The following is a 21,736-nucleotide window of genomic DNA, read 5'->3' as shown; positions in this document are numbered from 1 at the left end:
ATGACTTTAGAAGATGGCCAACATGAATGAGAAGTAGACTTCCTTCACTTTTAGACTGAAGAAAAGTAACAATGAAAGGAGGGCTCTGAAAAGCTATTCTGACCATGTCCTTTTATCTTGAGAAGCTGCAATAACTGAAAATCTATTGCAAATATGAGATCATTCCCGACCTCTCAGCATTCAGTTATATTCCGATGTAACTTTGATTATAGGCGGTGTCTTTCATGGATAGGAAAAGTCACGATCTAAACATAGTACAATGGTGTCTTTAGCCATTCAGTATATCATTTACTACAGACCATGTTAAATAGGACAGGGCAATCTAATAAAGTATTCCACAAAACCATTTATTGTAATTAACGTACCATTTTTATTTATTTGTGAGATGAATGATGTATTTTACTGTGGTCTTTTAAAAGAGTTTTGCAAAGTTATATCAATCATACTAACTGCAACACCCCCTCCACCACACATATACACACACACACACACATACATACTTTACAAAAACAAAAGACACCTTGCAAACAGTGTTTGGTAACAGTGCTTTAACCAAAACAGTCTACATGTGCATTAGGCAAAGATACAGTACATGTTGACGTTTGGTTATGCACAGAAACTGGTTTCTCAGAATGAAGTATGTTCCCATTTCCCAGCCCCTCACAGCGCTCTTAAGGCAACATATGCCTTTATCACAGTAGCAATAATCTGAATAATGTTCCAGGTTTAAGAACCCTCCAAAAGGAAACTGCTGCAGACATATGATAATTCAATATATATTCTGTTTTTAAATAGCAAGATTAAGATCACCTGAACAAAGAGACTTCGGGAGGATGCCATTGGCAGATCTGTAGGGAATCTAAAACCATATTTAAGAAAAAATATCAAACATTCAGCTACTGCCAAACCCCTGCCAAGAGAGGAGTGGATATCCACTCACCCTATAAGAATGTCAAAGACATTTTCCCAAAAGATTTCTTTCAGAACACATGACTGTTTACACAATCCATGTGTTCAGGACATATTCCAGTGTTGATCCTTTTCAAGCGTGAGGATATTCCAGTAATACCAATATACCAACATTAACAATCAAATATATTTACAACTTTCTTAGGACAGTAACAGTTTAGTAATATATGGATTTCAGGCACTTGATAAATAAGGCATGTAAAACTAGTTTGAAATGAGAGTTGCCTCAATAAGCATTGCGTAAAGACATCATCATGGCCATCCAAAAATACAGTCACTCGTACAAACTGAAAACCATCCATTCAAATACATTTGATAGTAAGTTTGATTGAAATGAGAGGAATGTACAAAATAGCCTGACATGACTGCGCATGATGGACTAGTGCTGGTTAGCTCAAACAGACTGTGGTCTCTTCAAACCTTGTCTTCATGCTCAAAAGGTGACTTCGGCACTTTGAAGACAGCTCTGAACCGCAATGCCCCTTCCCTCCTCCAGCCTTCTGTCAGCCCACAACATTAGAAATCGAATTAAATTAAAATTGAAATGATTTCACTAAATTTGCTTATCACTTCCTCTCAAATTTAGATATAATTCCTACATGGCTGTCTTGATGTTGACCTTTCTTGTATTGCATGTCTGGCTCTGTAAGACCATTCAGTCTTTATTTCCCTCAGTGTTGGTCAGGAAACTCAGTCCTTTGCTCGTCCATCCTCCCACCCTGAACCTTCAGCAGCAGAGAGAAGAAGTCCTCGTCATCCATCGGACCAGGAGCTCTACTCCTCTGCTCCTCCAGTCTGCCTTGAGCCTGGTGGGAACACAAATGTATTCATTAGCACTTAGCTACACTGGATCAATTGAATGTCATTACAGTAAGCAATGTGTTTATTTAAAGTGACAATCTATTAATGGCCCGATTCTCTGCTACGATAATCTCAGGAACTTTGATGGCTCACAATGACATAAAAAGTCTTGATCTACAGTATATCTTGATCTATATGGTGAGAAAAGAACTTGTCAGATGTAAACACGGCAAATCTCTAAATAAATGGAAAATGAGACATCTTTCCCACTGAGAAATGCATGGACTTAAAAATGTTCACAGCAACGAACATATGTGGTGTTTTCGTTCTTTTTGAAATAAAGTGGTTCCTGTGTATCATAACATATACTATGTCCCAACGTCTAAATGTCTATACATCCGTAAAAAAAAAAAGCAATACTAGTAGCTTCCAGACTGTATTCCACAGTGCAGCGGGAGCTCACAAGACTAGAGGACTCATGACAGTCTAAACCCGCAGCATTTACTTGGGATGTGAGGATCATATTGTAAAGGTCTTCTTTAGGAGGTGGCGCCTTGGTTGCCTTCTTCATCACACTGGCCTTGATACTCAGCTTCCTGTCACAAGCTTTGGGCTCATCGGCTGGGGGCGCCTGGGGCTGCGGTGGAACCGGAATAATGCTTTCGGCCTCAGCCCTCTGATCGTCCAGACGCCGGGCTTGAGATGTGGCCACCAGGTCAAAGAACTCCTCCTTCTGCAGTGATGTCATCGAGGAGAACATGACTGTTGGAGAATGCAGACAACATAAAGGGAGATTTAAAGGGAGACCGCACGATTATGAAGTTCAATTTAGGTTCATCATAGGTTAAAGACATTTTTGTGTGGTTGATAGTTTTATGTCCACATTGCAGGAAAAGTGTGATTAAGCAATAGTCAAGTGTTTCTTACACGTGACCGAATGCTGGCTCAGCTTAGTTACAGAAGTAATGCCTACTAGCAAAATCATTTTGCAGTGTTGTGTTTCGTCACCTCTGTTACTATGGCGAGGGGTTCCCGGCTCAGAATAGCATCTCCGTCTCGGTTCTAGTCTGAAAGAGCAGCGCTGGTCATTCAGTCTTCTGCCCTCCTGCACGGCGTACAGCAGCTCATACAGAGCGTCGGGGAAATCAGAACTTAACCTGTTGACCTAAGGTGGTGAATAAACATGTGACAAAGCACATAGAGTCAACATTGCAATACACGAAACGGGTCAGTGTGGAATACAAGACAATGACAATGTCTATTGGAGTATGACGGTAAAAAGTTCCCTTTCAGAGTTATTCAAACAAGACGGTTAACGGTCACGTAGGCTTTAGGAACTTTACTTTTGCAACAAAACAGCACATTGTATGTTACTATGAAATAACTATGAGCATGTATGACTATCATTTTGCATGATCACGATACCTTTTTCTGTGCATCATCTGGACTCAAAAAGTCTTTACACTTTTTCTGTGCATCATCTGGACTCAAAAAGTCTTTACACTTTTTGGGTGTTTCTGCACTGGGTTGTGTTTTGTGCCTTAATAGGACTTCTGTTTTTGTCTCGGCTGTGGCGTCTGTCTCTCGTGGAGCGGTCTGCGTGTGTGATGCTCCCTCACCCACTGCTGGGGGTTCATCTGGTACGCTCTCCTCTGCTCTCAGCATTGCTTCATTCTCCCTATTCACGTCTATGTCAGCAGCCTTGCTGTCTTTGGTCTCCATCTCCCTCTGTGTCCTCTTCTCTGGATCACCCCCTCTCTCCTCTTCTTGCATTTCTGACTTCTTTACAGTCCCGTCCTCAGACTCACAGACAGCCGAGTCTTGTAGTTGCTCTACAGGCTGGTGGTTTCCTTTAATAGTATCTCCATTGTCTTGTTGAGTTATCGTTACAGTCTCTTGGCCGTTGACTTTACTTGTATTGCACATAACACTGTCAATGTCGTCTCCCTCTTCTAAAATGAAGAGAGGTTCCAAGTCCTCCTTTCTGGTGGATTGTCCATCCACTGCCATATCCATTGTTTTTCCTCTAAATCAGAACTTTGACAACATGAAAAACCAAACTTATCTTTCATTAAAGCCATAAATTACATACATAACTGAAAATACAATTAAACATATGTCTCCACTATGACAAACAGTTACACCCAGTTTATAGCATTAAAGTCTATATATGACAGTGTAATCAGTGACCACAATACTGGAATAATTCATTGCATTGCACTGCATCATAAATTAAGGGTATAGCATCACCAACAATAGTTTTGAAAGAATGTTTTGTAATGTACAGTAGCCTAAGTCCTAATGGCCAACCAAACCACAATCTTCACTGTACTCAATGGCAGATCACAAACACTGATCTGAAACAAGTTTATCAGCAATCTAAGAGATGAAAACCAGTAACACAAAACTATCTACATTTACAATTATTCATATGATATCAGTGGTTATACTAGGCTCAAGCTATCACTTCTGCCTCTAATTTACCACCCCAGGTATTTGTGATAGGCATGTAAGTTCGTAGCCTACCTTCTTCCCACGCTTAACTAGGAGATGGTTTACCCTCAGATGACTTCCAATGTCTCCGTCTTGTCTTCTTAGCATATATGACTTTTGATTACCATCATCTCCTAGGGTGAACAGACATAACGCTGAACATGACTTCTTTCCCTGTTCAAAAACGCTTCAGCAAATGCTCCTGACAAGTGGAAAGTTGACATGAAGTTGCAACATGCTCTACTTAACACTCTGTCTGTCTGTTCAGTCTCTTCCTGTTCCCCTCCTGTCCTGACCCACCCCTATTTATTTAGCCCATATAACAAACTCGTGGAAAGCTGTCATTATGCTCTTAAGCAGAATACAAGTAGCCTACAATGAACACCAATAAATTGTTTCTTTATATATTTGTCAAAAGAAAATCGTTGGAAATGACCCAAGGAAGTATAGCCTGGGGGAGGTGTGCTGTGCTTGCAGTAGATCTGCACCAGCTTGTTGAATAGAAATAGCATGTTGAAACCTAGCTGTTTGTGTGACTGAATCTGCGGTTAGGCAGACTTCCTGTTGACTTGCAGATAAACGAGAAGTAGACAGACCTGAGCAAAAAAAAAAAAGGCTAAAAGATAGGCTACTTAGCTTAACAATTTAGGATGGGCAAACTGAAATGAGGTGTCAGGTAGAGTAAATGTGAATCTCTGAAGTAAAGCAGAATTTCCTAAATGCTTAGTTTTCCCTCTAAAAACAGGCCTTCATACGCGATACTATTTTATAAGAAAGTTAAACACTGCATGAAAAAAATGAGTAGGGAAACAATCACCACGATAAAGGGAAATAAAACATTGGACTTCAATAGAAGAAAGCGGGGATAGGCATATCATCACATAAAAACGTGGTTCGCCAATTATATAGACCTGTCGATAAATGAATAGCGTAACTCCACTAAGTCTAAATGATCTAACAATTAATAATACTGTCGCAAACATGTAATTAGTATTGCAATCATGATAGTATATCGCCATTTTTGTGGTTCTAACTTACCTCCACTCTCTTTGTGAATCGCTAGGGGACCCCTGTGTGTTGCTCTTTTTTTTCCAGGGTGCATTGTATTCTCACGACCACATACAGTTCAGCTAATGTACCGCTCGGGATGTTACAGCAGCAGCCTATCGCGGGCAATGGTCCCATTTCAGGCCGGGGCCTTGGTTTGAACGCGCCTACCGGTATGCATCCAATGAACTCGGTTCGCCCAAGCTCTCAGCATCGGTCCGATGGGGAATCAGGCCTCGAAGGATCAGAAAATGGACACGAGAGCCGCAGGGATATTGGCGATATTTTGCAACAAATCATGACCATTACTGACCAAAGTTTGGACGAAGCCCAAGCAAAGTAAGCACCATGATGTTTTAATTAACAAGGAAGATGTAACGCTAATGCAACTCCTGGCACTCAGCCCAAAAGTGAAGTTCGTTTTAAGAAAAAAGTTCTGACGGAGGTAGCCTGCTAACCACCATTAGCAGGCTCTGGCTAATTGCCTAGCTCCTAGTGGTAGCTAGCGGAACAAACTGTCTGAAAGCTGGTACTAGTTGATCCCACAAGAAAACCGAGCTAAAAGCTTGTCCTTATGGTGAATTGGTGGGTCTCAAACTAGTAATTTAGATATTGTGGTTGTAGTCCCTGTTGTGATATTACTGAGTTGTGATCAAACTAACGTCAGCTTGTTTACATGGTTCGTTAGCTTGGTCGCTAGGTTAAATAAAGCTAGCCAGAGCCCCTTACTGCAGTGATCTAGCTAATTAGCTAGATCTAGCTATCAGTCGTTGAGCATTCCACCAGCAGTAAACCAGGTAACGATAGCTAGCACACTGATATTATTGAACACCTCTGCTAACTGGCTCTATATGTTTTGTTTTCAAGTTGATGGCAATATTGAATAACATTAGGTTACATGATAATGTTGATAAGTGTTGAAAATACCGCAGTAATCTTGTGGAAATGCATAGCATGGCATATTACATAATTATCCATCAACTTATTCAGTTCTTTTTGTTTGCCATATCATATCAAGGAATGAATCAATAACGTTAGCATTTACGTTAGCAGTTCGATTTAGTATGAGCGTATAGCATTCAGTAGCATCCATTTCCAGCCAAATTCATTCATATTAAGTTTTTTTTATGTGTATATATCGTTATTAAGTTTTGTAAGAACTGTATTACACGATTTTATGAACAGACGTGTTACTCCCAATCTGATTGTTGCCCACTCAAACTGTTGTCTGAATTTGAACTTCAAAACCAACCTCAGTTAACACCAGCACAGCACACATAAAAGCTTACAAGCTAGCAAGGTAACCAACCAGAAGCTAGGTTGCTAGCTGCTAGCTAGAATATAACACAAAAGCACTGGGTCTTTTATGCAGCATAGTCTTAAGAAACATTTGGCTGTCGCAAGAATTGCGGTGCTAAGGTGAGGTTTTTCCTATCCTAATATTTGGATAAAATAATGAAATACGATATTGAGTTAAGTTACGTTGTCAAGGACAGGATCCATGGCTAACCTTTAATGTTATCCGTTTGTTCTTCCACCCAACACAGAAAACATGCTTTGAATTGTCATCGAATGAAACCTGCATTGTTCAGTGTGTTATGTGAGATTAAAGAAAAAACTGGTAAGTCCTGGGTGAAGTGAAGTGATGTGTTGAATATTAATCCGAATTCATTTGTGTAAAAGTTTACATAATTTGACACCATTTTTAAGCTTGAGCGCCAGGCTGATTGAAGTTTGTGGAACAAAGCAGACGCTTGTTGTTGCTTGTGGATACCTTGTGTACACTTCCCTAACTGTGTCTGTCTGTTAACCTAACCTACACGACTGTACAGGTTAAGTTAAAACCTTACTCTTTACATTGTTATAATAAAGTCTTTGCCCTCTACAAGACCCTGAACAGATATGGATGCACCAGTGTGATATTTTACAGTTTGAATTGTGCTTTTAAGTTAGACAAAGTGTAACAAATGTGTTAAGTAAAACAGTGTACCGTTTGGGTATTTATAAATGGATTTAAGCAATTTGCCCTATTTCTAAACTTAATTTCTGCAAGTCTTTGTGCATTTATAGTATGTAGTTTTTTTAAATAGATTATGGACTGTGATCATTAATGTCTTGCACCTTTCCCAATTTGGAACTCTCATGCCCTTGAATTAAATACCAGTTTCAAAGTACTTCTTGAGGTCTTCATGTACCTTAGCTCAATTGCAATAAGCTAAAATAAGCACAAATATAAAGTATAATCAAGTATAATTATTTTATATTTGAAAATAAAGTCTCAGTTCAGCTTATAGATTGGTCATACCTGAATTGAACAACTTTCCATGTTACAACCCCTTTTTTCTTTTGTGCTAAAACAAGAAAACAAAAATTATATCCTTATTTGTCTAAAGATTCCCTTATTCTTTTTGGATTAGGTTTGTCTATGCGCAATGCACAGGAGGAGGAGCCACCAGATCCCCAGCTTGTCCGATTAGACAACATGCTGCTGGCTGAAGGTGTGGCAGGCCCCGAGAAAGGGGGCGGGGCTGCCGCTGCGGTGTCCGCGGCGACCAGTTCAGGCGGGATGTCGCCAGACAGTTCACTGGAGCATTCTGACTACAAGAGCAAGCTTAGCCAGATTCGGACCATCTATCACACTGAGCTGGAGAAATATGAGCAGGTATGTATCCTGTTGAGACACAAATCAGTCATGGATGGGTCCCAAAAAGCTGTTGGCGCAGTAACAGATGGTTCCATTGCCCTTACCTAGATATAACACAAACCAATTGAAATTTTAAAATGCCCTGTCTTATGTCAGATGATTTGAGAATTTTTTTTGTTGCGAATTGTCAATGGTTAGATCAGAAAAAGCAAATTAGGTGCAGGATCCGGGTCACAGCACCAATGTAACCTGCGTTGTGTTGAACCTGCGCGATTCAGCCCTGCACACGCCTGGACTCGAACCTGCGAACAGCAGCACCTCGGATCGGGAGGCGAGTGTGCTGACAGTTGAGCCAATAGCCCAGGCTACCGGCTCGCATGCCAGCAGCACTCTTGAGGCGTCAGAGAGTGAGGTTTACCAACGTTCCACAAGCACAGCTAAGCTAGCTGGCATCCGTTACACAGCCTTGGAAAGTTAATGTGTGTGTCTGTGTGTGTGTGTGTGTGTGTGTGTGTAGGCCTGCAACGAGTTCACCACCCACGTGATGAACCTGTTGCGGGAGCAGTCCCGCACGCGGCCTGTGTCTCCCCGCGAGATTGAGCGCATGGTGGCCATCATCCACCGCAAGTTCAGTGCCATCCAGACTCAGCTCAAGCAGAGCACCTGTGAGGCCGTCATGATCCTGCGATCACGCTTCCTCGATGCCAGGTATGTGCTGTTCTTTATTCTGACTGGGACTTTGGCTATGAGGTTACCGCTTTGCTGTTCTTTTCTGTTTTCTTGGAGACGCTTAGAAATTACCTTCTTGTTCATGCTACATACATGAAATACATGTTATGAGTTTGAATTGTAAATGTTGCAAAACGAGTGCAACAGATTGGCTTTGAATAGATTTGAAATGATGATGAACAAGGACATTTCTAAATGACCTCAAACTTTTGCGTGGTAGTATAGTCTATCTAATCAGTGAATGATATGTTGAGTTTTAGTCTTAAGTCCAGAACGCATTAATGCAGTTCAATCAGTGTAGAATCAGTCAGTTTTGCCTGGTCACTGGTCAGTTAGTCAAGTGGTATATGTTCCCGTTCCCTAGGCGCAAGCGACGTAACTTCAGCAAGCAAGCCACAGAGGTCCTAAATGAGTACTTCTACTCGCACCTCTCCAACCCTTACCCCAGCGAGGAGGCCAAAGAAGAGCTGGCCAAGCAGTGTGGGATCACCGTCTCGCAGGTATGCAGGGTGCGCCTCACCCCCACCCCACCCCACCCCCCTTCGGACTGTTTATACCACGGCAACAACGCGGCGTGCCTAATTTAACACTGACCTCTCTATCTGGGCATCCGGATCCGCTGACAGGTGTCCAACTGGTTTGGCAACAAGCGGATCCGTTACAAGAAGAACATTGGCAAGTTCCAGGAAGAGGCTAATATCTACGCCATGAAGACAGCCCTGGGGGCCACGCAGCAGAGCGAGGACTCGCCGCACACGCCCAACTCCACCGGTGAGCCGTCCCGCCGGACACTCCCCACCAGTCCAGGCAGACAGAGCTTGTTTGAGTTGTCCTGGCACTGCCCCGGTCTGAGTCAACGTGAAGGCGAGTCGATGCAGGCGCACGCCGTGCAAAGGCTAAAATTGACATTGACTCAGATCGGGTCAGTGGCAGGCTAGTCTCAGAGATCTTTCTGTTTGTCCTGCATGTGTACTGTGAGTCGCTGTGGATCCAGATGTCTGCTGAATGACATAGTGAAGCCTAGCTAATGCACAGTAGCAGTAGGGTGGTGGTGAAAGAGTCGTCAGGAGCCTGAGAAGCAGGCGGTGATGTGTCAGCGGCTGCTGGTTGGGGTTGTGTGGGTCAGGGCGAGGGCGGTCAGTAAGCTTATCGGCTCGTCTGCTCTCCTCTCTGCTTCCATCTCTCAGGCTCTGGCTCCTTCTCCCTGTCGGGGTCGGCTGACCTCTTCCTGGGAGTGCCTCCGATGAACGGGGCCGAGCAGCCGGCCTATCACATGGGAGCTCAGGTAGTGCATGCATGCTGTCAGCACAATGTCACGGGACTCTGTGACCTCACAATGCACGTCGCCATGGCAGCTGTCTGTCTGTTTTGTCTCTGTGTGTCTGGGTCTTTGTGTGGGTGTATTTGCATTATGTGTTTGAATTCTCACATTGTGTGTGTGTGTGTGTCTGTGTGTTTTTTCACTCACCACTGGCTAAACTTCCTTGTCCTTTCTCTCTCTGATAGGACTCTATTTCTCAATCGGGTTTCTCAGACAGACTGTATAGTCCCAGAGAGAGCCGGGTGAGGAAGCCATTAAGCGCATGACTCTGTAGCCTCAGTCCGTCCCGTGCCAACTCAAATGAGCGATCTGCTATCGCTGGCCGATCTGCTAGGGCTAAAATGCTCCTCTGGCACCTTTCCCCTCCTATTTTCCACCCAGACTAACACTCTGCTTTTCTGTATGGCTAATGCCACTAAACCTCAAGCCTGAAGTGGAAGGACTTTGCTGCCTTAGTAGTGAAGGACTATGTATCATGTACCGGACCTTGATAGATATTTGGTTATTATTAGGGCTGTCAATATAACTGATTAATTTCGATTAATTAATTTGAGGAAAAAATAACTGATTAAAAAAATTAGTGCAGATGAATCGATTCTGTATGACCTTTGACCCCGAGCCGTTCTAGTCAGTAAAAATTAGACTGTAAAATGAAGGAGAGAGAAGAAAACGTGCTGCCTGGATCATTGATTGGAACATTTCATTTTAAAAAATGGCCTGATAAAAATAAAGTGTTGAAAATAAAGTCCTCTGCAATGTCTGCAGCAAGGAATTTGCATATCACCGGAGTTCATCAACTCTATAGTCGCACATCAATGCAAAGAAAGTGTTGACATTGAGGGGAGTGTTAATTTATTTTCATTGTGTACCCTAGGTTATATCTGTGGCCTGAAATGCCTTGTATGTAAAAAAAAAAAAACTTAGGTCATATCAGATTATTATGGCCATTATTTGAACAGTGAAAATAATAATGAAAGAGTTTTTGAACTTTAATGTCACTAATGCTGATTATTCAATGATTAATTTTAATTTAAATATTTAAAATACTTTCACAGCAAAAATTATATATGCGATTAATTAATCACAGAGTATGTAATTAATTAGATTAATTATTTTAATCGACAGCCCTAGTTATTATACATTTGGAACATTTGTTGTTCATGCCATGCGTGTTGAAGAAATCCCACACTGTCCTTTACGCATGCAAATAAATACCTTCTTCAGGTGAATTCACCTGAGGAAGGTCTGTGTGACTGAAATGTTGTGTGAAGTATAATAAAGTATTTGCATGCATAAAGGACAGTGTGCGGGATTTCTTCAACACGCATTACTAGTGACTTTACCTTTTTTTCGACGCACCTTTTGAACTGTGTTGTCCATGCCATAAAAATAGATTTTTCTGAACAGACTTTCCATACTACCCCATAGTATTACATGCAACTGTGACTGACCAAAACTGGGGTCTTGGGCAGATTTAGGCTGAAATGATCATTACTATGTGTATGCAATAATACATTTAAAACAAATTTGACATTTGTGTTACATGCAGAAGACGTTGATCATTTAGCAGATGTTTTCATCCAAAGAGGCTTACAGTGCTATTGTGTGGAAATACTTCATCTAAAGAACGAGGGTTCAAAGGTGCCAGTGCATTAATAACATCAGCTGTGGAAGTTGGATCTATTTGATGCTCTGTGTGGATGTTGACCTGTGCTGTTGGCAGCGTGTTTTGAGTAGAGCAGGCCAGACACTGGTCCTAATGACCTGGAGCCTTGTGGAGTTCAGACATGTTGCGTGATCAGTGTGTTGTTCCCTGCTTCACGACCTTCCATCCCTTCCAGACTAATGGCAACTGGCAGGATCCGAACAGTCCGCCGTCGGCCACCTCGCCCGTCAGCGACCACTCAGACAACTCTGACTGATGGATGTGGCCGCTCTCCGAACCAGCCCGCCAGGCTCGGGGTCGACACACACACCTAAGCGACAACAACGACGACGATAACGCAGATGACGACTAGACAGATTGAATGATGGTCACTCTTTATCCTTCACCACCCCCCCACACACCTGTTACCCTCACTCCGCCGGTTTCACCTTATTTTTCAAGTCAGTTCATGTGCTTCTTCACTACGTGTGTGTGAGTGCTCGTGAGTGTATGTATGTCTTTCTGTAAATGTGTATGAAAGAGAGAGTGTGTGTGTGTGTATGTGTGTGTGTGTGTGTACGTACGTGTGTATTGGGTTGAGGGTGAAGTTCCCGTGTGTGTGTTAAAGGGAACTCAGGAGGAAGACAAAGAGGATCATGGGATATTTTTTTTTCTCCACTATAACATTATCTCCACTAGTTACTGCCGTGTCTGGGTGCTTGTAGAAATGGGAGAAAAAATCATCACGAAAGCTTTCGTGAATACTATTATATTATTATTATATTATTATTATTATTATTGTTATTTTTATCATTGCTATTATCTTTTGTTTCTTAAGAGCTCTGATAGAAGTGAATTGACTTGGGTGAAGGGGGCAATAGAGATAATCCAAAGATTGTGTTTTTCTGTGTGTGTGTGTGTGTGTGTGTGTGTGTGTGTGTGTGTGTGTGTGTGTGTGTGTGTGTGTGTGTGTGTGTGTGTGTGTGTGTGTGTGTGTGTGTGTGTGTGTGTGTGTGTGTGTGTGTGTGTGTGTGTGTGTGTGTGTGTGTGTGTGTGTTGTTTTCCTCTTTTTTTTACTGGGCTTGTGTGTGGATCTATTATATGAATGAGGTGCGTTTGCTGTCCCTATATACGGTTTGAATGAGTATATCAACAGTGCTGTCTTTTTTCTGTACAGTGAAACACCTGTATTCTCTACCTCTTTTACAATAAAGACTGTCTGTGTACACATTCAGAAACCTGGTGTGAAGGGAGCGTGCTTTCATTACATAGCACATTGGTCAGACTTGCATAGGCGAGCACCTGTCACGGTTAAAAATAGCTTTCCAAGCTCCTCTGTGGTTCTGCCCGAGATTCTCTTAATTACTCAAAACCATAAACTTTTTCCACCACCTGTTCATACCGAGAAATGGACCAGATGTTCTAAATCACAAATGGGTTCAAGTCTAGTGCTATTGGAATTGGCTAAATTATTTTTCAAAGAAAACACAGTTCATTTAATTAGTTGATTATTGCCATTGACACGGTTATTAAGAATCATACACTATCTTGACATAGTATTGTGGCAATATGGAGAATACATGAAATATATCATAGCTGGAATTTATACAACTCTTAAGTGGATCCTGTTGGGCATGCTCTGTCATAAATCATGCCTACTGGGCTTCAAGCATACATGTGTGCTTACAGAGCAGACTGAACAGAAGTGAGGTTTTCATGATTGGCTTTTTCACTCTTCTGGTTGCAGTTCTTTGTGCTGATTTCTCTCTCAGGGTCTATCTGGGGTTTGGGAGGGACGGGGATGCTACCTTTATTTTCTAATTGGTTTGGAGCTTCTTTAGGCGGCGGTGAAATCACTCTCTCGATGTGCTCATTGGCTGCCTTCTCTGTGGGCGTTGGAACGTGCAGCGACAGCTCTGCGGGGTTGCAGCCGGAGCGCCGCTGCAAAGCGTGCTGGGTACAAGAGAAGGACCGCTGTCGCGGCGCGGGCTGTGGCGACAGGAAGTGAGGCGTAACTGCTCGAGGACCCTCACGGTCGCGGGCTGCTTCCCTTTCCTCCTCCTCTGCCTCTGAGGTCACTTCCTGCAAGGTGCTGATTGGCCGGGGTGGAAGGCCAAGGATTCTAGGTGTCACCAGTGCTGTTGTTGATTGGCTGGGTGATGGGCGCCAGTTTTGAGGCGAGGGACATTGCCTGGGACCCATTGACCAATCACTATTAAAGAGGAAATATAGCATGTGAGGGTCATAAACTACTTTTCTAATTATACATTAAATAAAATAAATGAAATAAAAAAGTTGCAACCACATGCAAGAAGTCAAGGCCTTACAAATAATGAATCCTGGTAATCAATCCAAGTGACAATGCATATTAACTCATATATGACTGATATGTGATGTAGAGCATTGGTTCCCAAAGACTGGGTCGCGACCCACAGGTGGGTCGTAGGAGATTTTATTTGGGTCGCCAGCATAGCATAGTGACAATTTATGTTGTGTAATACCTATACCTTATATAGCTTAGGAAAGCTAACAGCTTTCTATTAGGATCTAGTTTGTTAACTACCATAGTCACGAGTTGGGTCGCGATAGTCTGTCATTTTTAAAAAGTGGGTCCCCAGAAAAAAAGTTTGGGAAACACTGATGTAGAGGACGGCTTCATATTACCTTGGTGGTGGAGGTGATGAGAGTCCTCTGGGTGTTATGGCTCCTGAAAATGAGGCACTCCTGCTGGGAAGAGAGGGCGGCGCAGCCCAGGGGGAGTACAGGTAGGCCCTGTCGTCCCAGAGCACCTCACAGGCCGGGTCTATGGGGACAGGCCCCCGCTGCACCCTGTGTGCCAACAGCAGCTCCAGCACCTGGTGGTGCATGCCCTCGCGCGCCACGTGCACAGGCCGCCGGCCGTGCCGATCACACAGGTCCTGGTTGGCTGCGTTGAGGAGCAGGAATCTGGCGGTGTCGTAGCAACCGTGGAGCGCTGAGAGGAAGAGAGCCGTTTCGCCCTGTTGGGAGGGAGAGGACACGATGTTTGTCCTATACTAATTCCACCTGCTAGACAAACATTGATTTCCGCCTGATAAAACCATTGAGGATTCCTTGCCCCCAAAGTTCACCCTCAAAAGAATATCCATCTGTGTTCAAATGAGACTGAGAAAAAAGCAGACTAAGTAAACGTACCTTGTTATCCTGGAGGTCCACCGCCGCACCGTAGCGAATGAGAGTTCGAGCCAAGGAGAGGTGATTGACGGTGCATGCCCAGTGGAGGGCTGATCTCCCTGGCAGACAGACGGCGGGTTTAGGGTGGGGGAAGGTCAGGGAAAGCAGAATGGAATCCATTACGGAGGGGAAGCAACACGTTTTTATCAAAAGGGGCCAAATTTTATACAAAGCAGAGACAGTGGGCCAGGAACATGTGAGAGTGGTGGTGCCAGTGGTGCGACTGGAGGGTGGGAGGGGAGAGAAGGCATTTTACAGTGCAGATAAGGGATTTTAAGGTGCAGATGCAAGAGAGAGTGATGGAGAGAAAGAGAGAGAAACGGAAAGAAAGAGAGTGATGGAGAGAGAAATGGAGAGAAAGTTAAAGCAGCACATTTCAAAGCTATTGGCCGCTACGGCATATTAAGCCTGTTGTTCTGAATCAGAGTTGGAGATCAAGGGTGCTGCAGAGAGCAGGAAAAGGGTGGACAGCAGTGGGGAGTTCACCAGCAGGAGAGAGAGAGAAGGATGAAAAAAGAGAGAAAGAGAGAGGGATGGGAAGAGATAAATAGAGAGGGGGGGGGGCAGACAGGTAGAACAATATTATGCAGGTTAACTCCCCAACTGTGACATCAATGTCAATTGATGACATCATGCTTTTCTACCAACGTTGCAGACGCACTGGCACTCCATCTTACTAAACAGATCATAATTTTGAACAACAACATTGTACACTGAAGGTGAAGAACGGGATGTTGTACGCTATCAAAGAGAGGCTGAGATAAGACTAATTTAACCTTCGCTTGTAACAATAAATTACTGATAGAGGTTTTTATGACTGTTCATGTGTAGGCCTGTAACTGTAAATTTCTCAATTATACAGCAAAGATCTCACGTAATAAACCCGTATTTCACACATATCAGTCTGACAGCTGAGAGCCTGAGAGAGAGCCTGAGAAAGGTCAATACCAGTATGGTCCGTGTTGTTGACCGGCACTCCAGCCCTGAGCAGCTCCAGAACCACTCGGTCCAGCCCACTCCGCACAGCGCGGATCAGAACCACTGACCCATCTGGACCGCACCACTGCACTGGAGCAGTCTGTTGACATCAAGTGATACTAAATTCCAATATGCTCAAGATCTTGTACATTTATTTACAGACTGTAACAAGACATTACAGTCATTACCACAAGCAATATTTAATGAAAATAAATGTATAACCACGTTATGTAATATACATATGATTATTAATATTTTTATATCATAATAATTGTTCACCCACATTGGTTGGTGTTTGTGACCTTTGATGTGAAGGGGTTGAATTTCTTTCCCAGCCTCCAGGGGGGGCTGTAAAGGAATAAAACATTTTTAAAAAGCTGCCTTTGACCTCAAGTAGGCCTAGTACTGAACACAAAGCTCCAAATCGAATTAAAATTAAATGTCAGTACTGAACTCTATTCTTTGACTGTGAGTGTTCACAAACGGACAACCTAGCATCCTACCCTGCATTGGTGATAGTGATTGTGGGCGGCTGGGAAGGAGCCTGAAGTTCTTTTGCTCTGGCGTCCGGTGGTCGCAGATCTCCTCCCGCCGTGCATACCTGACGTCCTCCATGGAACTCTGGGTCATGTCTGTGTCACTTCCTATGTCCAGGTCCTTTCGCAGTGGCCTGAAATCGCAGTAGGGGTTTGAGATCATCACAAAATAATCCAGGCTGGGAAAGGCGAGTTCATTTGTATAGCACATTTCATACACAGAGGCAATTATGTGTTTTAGGCTGCATAAAGAAAAGCAAAATAACAGTTTAAAGAGTAAAGTACATGGGATAGAATAATAAAAAAAAAAAACATATTCATAAACAAAATGCTCAAGAGGACACTTGCGAGGTTCTGGGTCTTTTCATTCATTACTGAGACTAGACTACCACATTATTTGAGCTTTCCTTTTCGGACACAGAGCTGGCCACTGACCGTAGTCGAATGGCGTCCTCTCCGAGCGGCTCTCGCCGTTTCTTCCCTGTGTCCTTCCCCTTCCCCTTTTTCTTCTTCAGGCCGTTCTTCTCCTTCTCCCTGCGATCTTTCCCGCGCTCCCCGCGGTGGCTGGCCGTCTCAATCCAGGCCTTGCTGCCGTTGTTGTTTTTGCCGTTGTCAGTGCCGGTGGACCGGTGGCGCACCCTGTTCGATTCCCCTGCCCGCTCCCTCCTCCTCCTCCTCCGGACCCACATCACTACCAGAACCACAGCCACCACCACCGCCAGGCCCAAGCCGACTCCCGCGCCCACCACCGGCCACAGCCATGCAGGTGCTGCTGGGTCGAGAAGATTAGATGTACTTTTACTCTGTTAGATCTTATTCACAATCACACTGGATACAGCAGGCTCTATTAATCTCATAATGACTTGGTGAAGAACAATCTAGTGAAAGGCCATGATTTGATTTGATTTATGACAGAGAAAAGGATGTGACTTTTTGATTGAGATGGTGTTGAGATAAATCTGTCATTCTGCTCGTTAGGCCAAAACATTCATTGTGGTTGCAGAAACTGACCAAACACATGTTCATAGAATTCAACCCTTGCAGGACGTTGTTGTGAAATACTTGAGCAAAAACTCAATTAATCAGGAAATAGGTGGGCAAAATAACCATTGTGGATGTTCAAGCATGGGGCCCAACTGTGTGTAAAATTGTTGTATATAGTTCAGCGTTTGGGACATACCGTCTCTATTCTCTCCCCTTTTTCCACCCGTTTTAGCCTCCACTCCTTCCTCACTCCTGTCCCCGAGTTCCTCCATGACTCCGCGCACGTGGACAATGGCCTGGACCTCGGCGAGCCTGCCGCTGGGGATGCGGCCCGGTGCCATCCTGGCCTGGAGGAAGCGGGCAGCGCCGGGCGCCGAGGGGAAGCAGCTGGCCTCTTGCTGCTGGACGCACGGCTTGTTATCAACCTGCAGGAACAGCAGCGAGCTGGGGGACGCAAGGGAAGGGAGAGGATTCAGAGCACAGAGCTATAACCACTCCACAAAGGCAGTTTTTCAACAGGATCAACAGGACTGGTGACAATATTGAAATTGAAATTTGAATGCTAATGGGAATATACTAAACTGGTAGACATAACAGAGGTAAAGACACAATTGTCATAAAACAAACAAATTCAATAGCATTAGGTACAAAGACAAGTGAAATCTTTTCCGCTTAAGCAAATCAACACACAGAACTACTTTACAGTCAGAACAGAACAACCTTAGCACATGCCAAAAGACATGTCCCAAAAGAATTAAAGAGCATTAAAGAAAATATTCAATAATCAAATGCCTACTTTGCCCCAGTACCCCAGAGTCTCTCCACCCATATAACATATACCATCCTCCAGCCACAAATCTCTCCCTGCGTGTGGTGAGTGGACGAAGCCTAAATGTAGACCCAGCGAGTTCTCTCACCCCTCACTAAAGCCTTAACGTAAAGACCCAGCGAGTTCTCTTACCCCTCACTAAAGCCTTAACGTAAAGACCCAGCGAGTTCTCTCACCCCTCAATAAAGCCTAAACGTAAAGACCCAGCAAGTTCTCTTACCCCTCACTAAAGCCTTAACGTAAAGACCCAGCGAGTTCTCTCACCCCTCACTAAAGCCTAAACGTAAAGACCCAGCGAGTTCTCTCACCCCTCACTAAAGCCTAAACGTAAAGACCCAGCGAGTTCTCTCACCCCTCACTAAAGCCTTAACGTAAAGACCCAGCGAGTACTCTTACCCCTCACTGCTGCTGACCGGTGCGGTGGGCTTCAGCAGGTCAGCCAGCTGCTGGGGCTGGAGTCTGTGGAGGTCACTGCTGGGCTTGAACGGAGCCCTGTCCCTCAGCTTCACCGGGGTCCTCAGCAGTGTGCTCAGTGTCCATAGGATGGAGTTGTTCTGGAATGGTCCCTGTGTGAAGGGGATCCTGGTCTGGACAATCAGGGACCCCGTGGCCCAGATGGGGTCGTGGTAGCAGTCGCTCCCATCCCAACCACAGAGCGCGTTGTTGCAGCCCTGGTCACAGTGAGAGTTGTCATAGTGGTGCTTGCAGTACTCAACATGGCCTTGCCTGAGAAAAACAGAGAGGAAGAAAAAATGTGAGTCAGTGACAAGGGAAAACAGGGTCATAATGATTTTTGGTAACACTTTACTTGACAGTATTGACATAAGACTGACATGACACTGTCATGAACATATGACACTGTCATGACACATGAACCCTAACCCTAATACTACCCTAATCCTAATCATAACCCACCCGAATGTCACTTAATAACAAAAGCGTTATGTGATAAATGTTTATGACACATTCATGACAGTGTCATGTCACTCTTATGTCTATACTGTCAAGTTAAAGCGATACTCCACAATTTGGGGAAATACCCCAAATCCTTATCCACCTCCCCTCAAGTTAAACAATTGAGTTTTACCTTTCTAATCCGCATCCAGCCGTTCTCCGAGTCTGACAGTAGAACTTTAGGCTCCAGCTCATTGAATCAGATTAGACCGTTCTCTCCTATAAGCTAACGGTCTAATCTGATTGAATGAGCTGGAGCTAAAAGTGTTACTGTCAGACTCAGAGAACGGCTGGATGAACTAGGGAAAGGTAAAACTCAATTGTTTAACTCAAGGGGAGGTGGAAAATGAGTGTATTTACCCAAATGGTGGAATATCCCTTTAAGTGTAACCTGATTTTTTAAATACCTCCTGTTGCCTCTTTGGCAGCAGGTTCTTGAATTTCCCCTTGGGGATCAATAAAGTATCTATCTATCTATCTATCTATCTATCTATCTATCTATTATTATTATCATTAGATTGGACTGTGCTCCAGTAGGCCTATAGGTGGGTCTAGTGACACCCTGACAATGTTTAAAACAATCCATTTTAGTTGATATTTTAAGTGAAAGTGAAAGTGTTACGTCTTCTACATCCACTTGCCACAAGTAGATTTGAATGCATACGCCACATAAATGTAATCTATTTTGCTTTTCGCACCATTTCCACTATGGCCAGCGACCTCTAGCTGTTCCTGTTGTTTCCTGTTACAGAGTTACTGCACAGCCTCAGCCTGTGCCTTGTAGGGATGCAGCATAAATTGCTAAGAGTGAGTAATTAGGGATACTATAAAATACATGACACCAGATATAGTAGTCTGTTTTATAAAAGTTGTATTCTGTCAGCTTATGGATATTCTTGGTAACTCTCATTTGTTAGAGTTAGATTCTGTGCTAAACATATGAATAGATGTACAGTAGGCGGCATCTTACTTGCATTGGCCCTTGTCTGTGATGCAGTCCAAGCCATCTCTCAGACACTCAGGCTCAGTGCAGTCCTTATCACACACTTCATTTGCAAACTTGCTTTCACAGGATTTGTTCTTACACTGGGCCCAGGGGTCACTGGCAGATGAGCCTACACAGAGGGAGAGAGAGAGAGAGAAATGTGTATTTGTAATTCAATTAAATTTCAATTAATAGTTTGATGCAAAAGAATCTGGGACAATTAATCCCTGTCTGTGTGTTTTTAAGTGCAATTGTGGTGGAAAGCTTTATTCCATATGAAGCTCATGTTTTGTGTAGGTTTGTGTTATTTTTTAACAACTATTCAATTCTTTGTTTAAATGATGTGGAAGTTTTGAATGTGTGCGGAAGGTTTTCTGTAAACAAAATCTGATTGAAAGTATGATTTGGGAAACATGGCCGACGGTATCTCTCAACACTCCAACATTTATGAATAGCTCTGGTTGTACAGAGGAAATCAAACCATCCATTAGAGAAAAGCAAAGCACTATTCAGGCAACGAAAGGTGTGCCCTTGGCATGAACCGTACAGGAAACAGGAAATCGGGGGCCTGACACAAACAGGAAGTTTCCAGGAGAGGCGAATAGAAACAGGAAATGGAGTGGAATGGGAGTGGATAAAGGTAGAGGGTCGTCACCGTGGTGATGGGAAAATGTAATGGAGAGGGACAGTGCTCTTGGCAGGTGTGTGGCGGACAATGAAGACGCAACGGAGATGAAACAATGGAACAATCCAACCCAGAGGAGCAGTGAACACATGATCCCCAAATAAGGGATTGGCAGTAAAGCCACTCATGTAGATTGTGATGATTTTAAAAAGAATTTTACTGACTTTTTAATAGTCTGAATCAAAAACTTTGACAAAAAAGTTTATACATACTGTTATACATATATTCGACTTTTTCAAAATGTGAAGAAATAGCACATTATGATGCCTACAACAGTGCCTACAACAGTGGTAAATATCCCCCAGAAATAGTTTAACTTATAAAAGATACAGAATATTGCATTTTCCCTCTGGGTCAATACTTTACGTCAACATTAGAAAATGTCCCTCGATTGGACCCCTCAGATGTTTTCAAGTGGTCCAAAAGTGATTCGGTCTCTTTCCAGTCTGAAGCAGAGGAAGCGGGCTCTGACTCACCTCGTCCCAGAGTGGTCCAGCAGCAGCACAGCAGTAAAGCCACCCTCCCGGGCAGCTGCATAGCGCCACAGAGGCAGACTATGTCCCAGTCGCTCTCTCCCCTCGGTCCAAACACGCGTGGGACGTTTCCAGGACTCGGAGCAGTGAGAGCAGGTCCCTGCGTGGGTGTTTGTGGTCTCTGGCCTCTCTCCTGTGATGACAGCGGTGATGAGACGGCACGCTATGCCTGCCAGAGTTGGTCGTGTCCTCTCCTGGGTCGGTCAGCCAGTCAGGAGGGGTTGGAGACGCACAGAGGAACCGTGTGAACATTCAGAGCCACCAGTTAACCCCCCGCCCCCCCCCCCCACACCCCCCTCACCCCTGCCATCAGCAGCCTCCTCAGTTCTGCCTCACTCATTCTTTTTCAGAAGCACTGCGGATATGTGGACCACTGGACAACTTCCTGCC

The 21,736-nt window shown here is 43.8% G+C and overlaps 3 protein-coding genes across 11 annotated transcripts; 1 reads left to right on the top strand and 2 right to left on the bottom strand.

The window, feature by feature from the left end:
- Positions 1 to 326: 326 nt before the first annotated feature.
- On the bottom strand, positions 327 to 7,685 carry gpsm3 (G protein signaling modulator 3). Of its 5 annotated transcripts, none has more exons than XR_012986274.1 (6): positions 4,297 to 4,859; positions 3,196 to 3,807; positions 2,779 to 2,935; positions 2,276 to 2,532; positions 1,569 to 1,775; positions 327 to 1,469 (listed from the first exon to the last, which is right to left on the bottom strand). XR_012986274.1 is itself a non-coding variant. In XM_076280838.1 (6 exons), exons 3-6 carry the CDS (start codon positions 3,784 to 3,786, stop codon positions 1,641 to 1,643), a joined length of 1,140 nt encoding a protein of 379 aa, XP_076136953.1. In that variant the 5' UTR covers positions 3,787 to 3,807; positions 4,297 to 4,397; positions 7,616 to 7,685; the 3' UTR covers positions 327 to 1,640. The 5 variants fall into 5 exon arrangements, 4 of the variants coding, with proteins under 4 accessions (XP_076136953.1, XP_076136952.1, XP_076136954.1 ...); XM_076280838.1 differs by adding an exon at positions 7,616 to 7,685 and having other exon boundaries at positions 327 to 1,775; positions 4,297 to 4,397; XM_076280837.1 differs by adding an exon at positions 5,302 to 5,376 and having other exon boundaries at positions 327 to 1,775; positions 4,297 to 4,397.
- pbx2 (pre-B-cell leukemia homeobox 2) lies at positions 5,411 to 12,887 on the top strand. Of its 4 annotated transcripts, none has more exons than XM_076280829.1 (9): positions 5,411 to 5,649; positions 6,858 to 6,931; positions 7,728 to 7,972; positions 8,472 to 8,662; positions 9,048 to 9,183; positions 9,310 to 9,454; positions 9,871 to 9,968; positions 10,190 to 10,246; positions 11,846 to 12,887. In XM_076280829.1, exons 1-9 carry the CDS (start codon positions 5,411 to 5,413, stop codon positions 11,924 to 11,926), a joined length of 1,266 nt encoding a protein of 421 aa, XP_076136944.1. In that variant the 3' UTR covers positions 11,927 to 12,887. The 4 variants fall into 4 exon arrangements, with proteins under 4 accessions (XP_076136944.1, XP_076136945.1, XP_076136947.1 ...); XM_076280831.1 differs by lacking the exon at positions 5,411 to 5,649 and adding an exon at positions 5,661 to 6,729; XM_076280830.1 differs by lacking the exon at positions 10,190 to 10,246.
- On the bottom strand, positions 12,630 to 21,583 carry notchl (notch receptor, like). Of its 2 annotated transcripts, none has more exons than XM_076280817.1 (11): positions 21,290 to 21,583; positions 20,114 to 20,258; positions 18,586 to 18,915; positions 17,557 to 17,804; positions 16,812 to 17,148; positions 16,344 to 16,510; positions 16,124 to 16,188; positions 15,811 to 15,940; positions 14,824 to 14,921; positions 14,314 to 14,648; positions 12,630 to 13,861 (listed from the first exon to the last, which is right to left on the bottom strand). In XM_076280817.1, exons 1-11 carry the CDS (start codon positions 21,348 to 21,350, stop codon positions 13,333 to 13,335), a joined length of 2,445 nt encoding a protein of 814 aa, XP_076136932.1. In that variant the 5' UTR covers positions 21,351 to 21,583; the 3' UTR covers positions 12,630 to 13,332. The 2 variants fall into 2 exon arrangements, with proteins under 2 accessions (XP_076136932.1, XP_076136933.1); XM_076280818.1 differs by having other exon boundaries at positions 16,812 to 17,145.
- Positions 21,584 to 21,736: the final 153 nt, after the last annotated feature.

This window comes from Alosa pseudoharengus, unplaced genomic scaffold (assembly GCF_046254945.1).
Source record: "Alosa pseudoharengus isolate Yale_2024_CS ecotype anadromous, Long Island Sound unplaced genomic scaffold, YU_APseudo_1.1 YU_APseudo_1.1_scf_12, whole genome shotgun sequence".
Taxonomy (NCBI): Eukaryota; Metazoa; Chordata; class Actinopteri; order Clupeiformes; family Clupeidae; genus Alosa; species Alosa pseudoharengus.
This window is presented reverse-complemented; position numbering and strand designations above follow the sequence as displayed.

Bases quoted from the DNA above. Each gene is read 5' to 3' on its own strand.
- gpsm3 (XM_076280838.1), bottom strand. From the start codon at position 3,786: ATGGATATGGCAGTGGATGGACAATCCACCAGAAAGGAGGACTTGGAA. The intron at 2,936-3,195 runs GTATCGTGATCA...TCACCACCTTAG, and splicing joins CAGATGATGCACAGAAAAAG to GTCAACAGGTTAAGTTCTGA. The intron at 2,533-2,778 runs GTGACGAAACAC...ATTCTCCAACAG, and splicing joins CCCTCGCCATAGTAACAGAG to TCATGTTCTCCTCGATGACA.
- notchl (XM_076280817.1), bottom strand. From the start codon at position 21,350: ATGCAGCTGCCCGGGAGGGTGGCTTTACTGCTGTGCTGCTGCTGGACC. The intron at 18,916-20,113 runs GTAAGATGCCGC...TGTTTTTCTCAG, and splicing joins ACAGACAAGGGCCAATGCAA to GCAAGGCCATGTTGAGTACT. The intron at 17,805-18,585 runs GTAAGAGTACTC...TGCGTCCCCCAG, and splicing joins CCGGTCAGCAGCAGTGAGGG to CTCGCTGCTGTTCCTGCAGG.
- pbx2 (XM_076280829.1), top strand. From the start codon at position 5,411: ATGTTACAGCAGCAGCCTATCGCGGGCAATGGTCCCATTTCAGGCCGG. The intron at 7,973-8,471 runs GTATGTATCCTG...GTGTGTGTGTAG, and splicing joins AGCTGGAGAAATATGAGCAG to GCCTGCAACGAGTTCACCAC. The intron at 8,663-9,047 runs GTATGTGCTGTT...CCCGTTCCCTAG, and splicing joins TCACGCTTCCTCGATGCCAG to GCGCAAGCGACGTAACTTCA.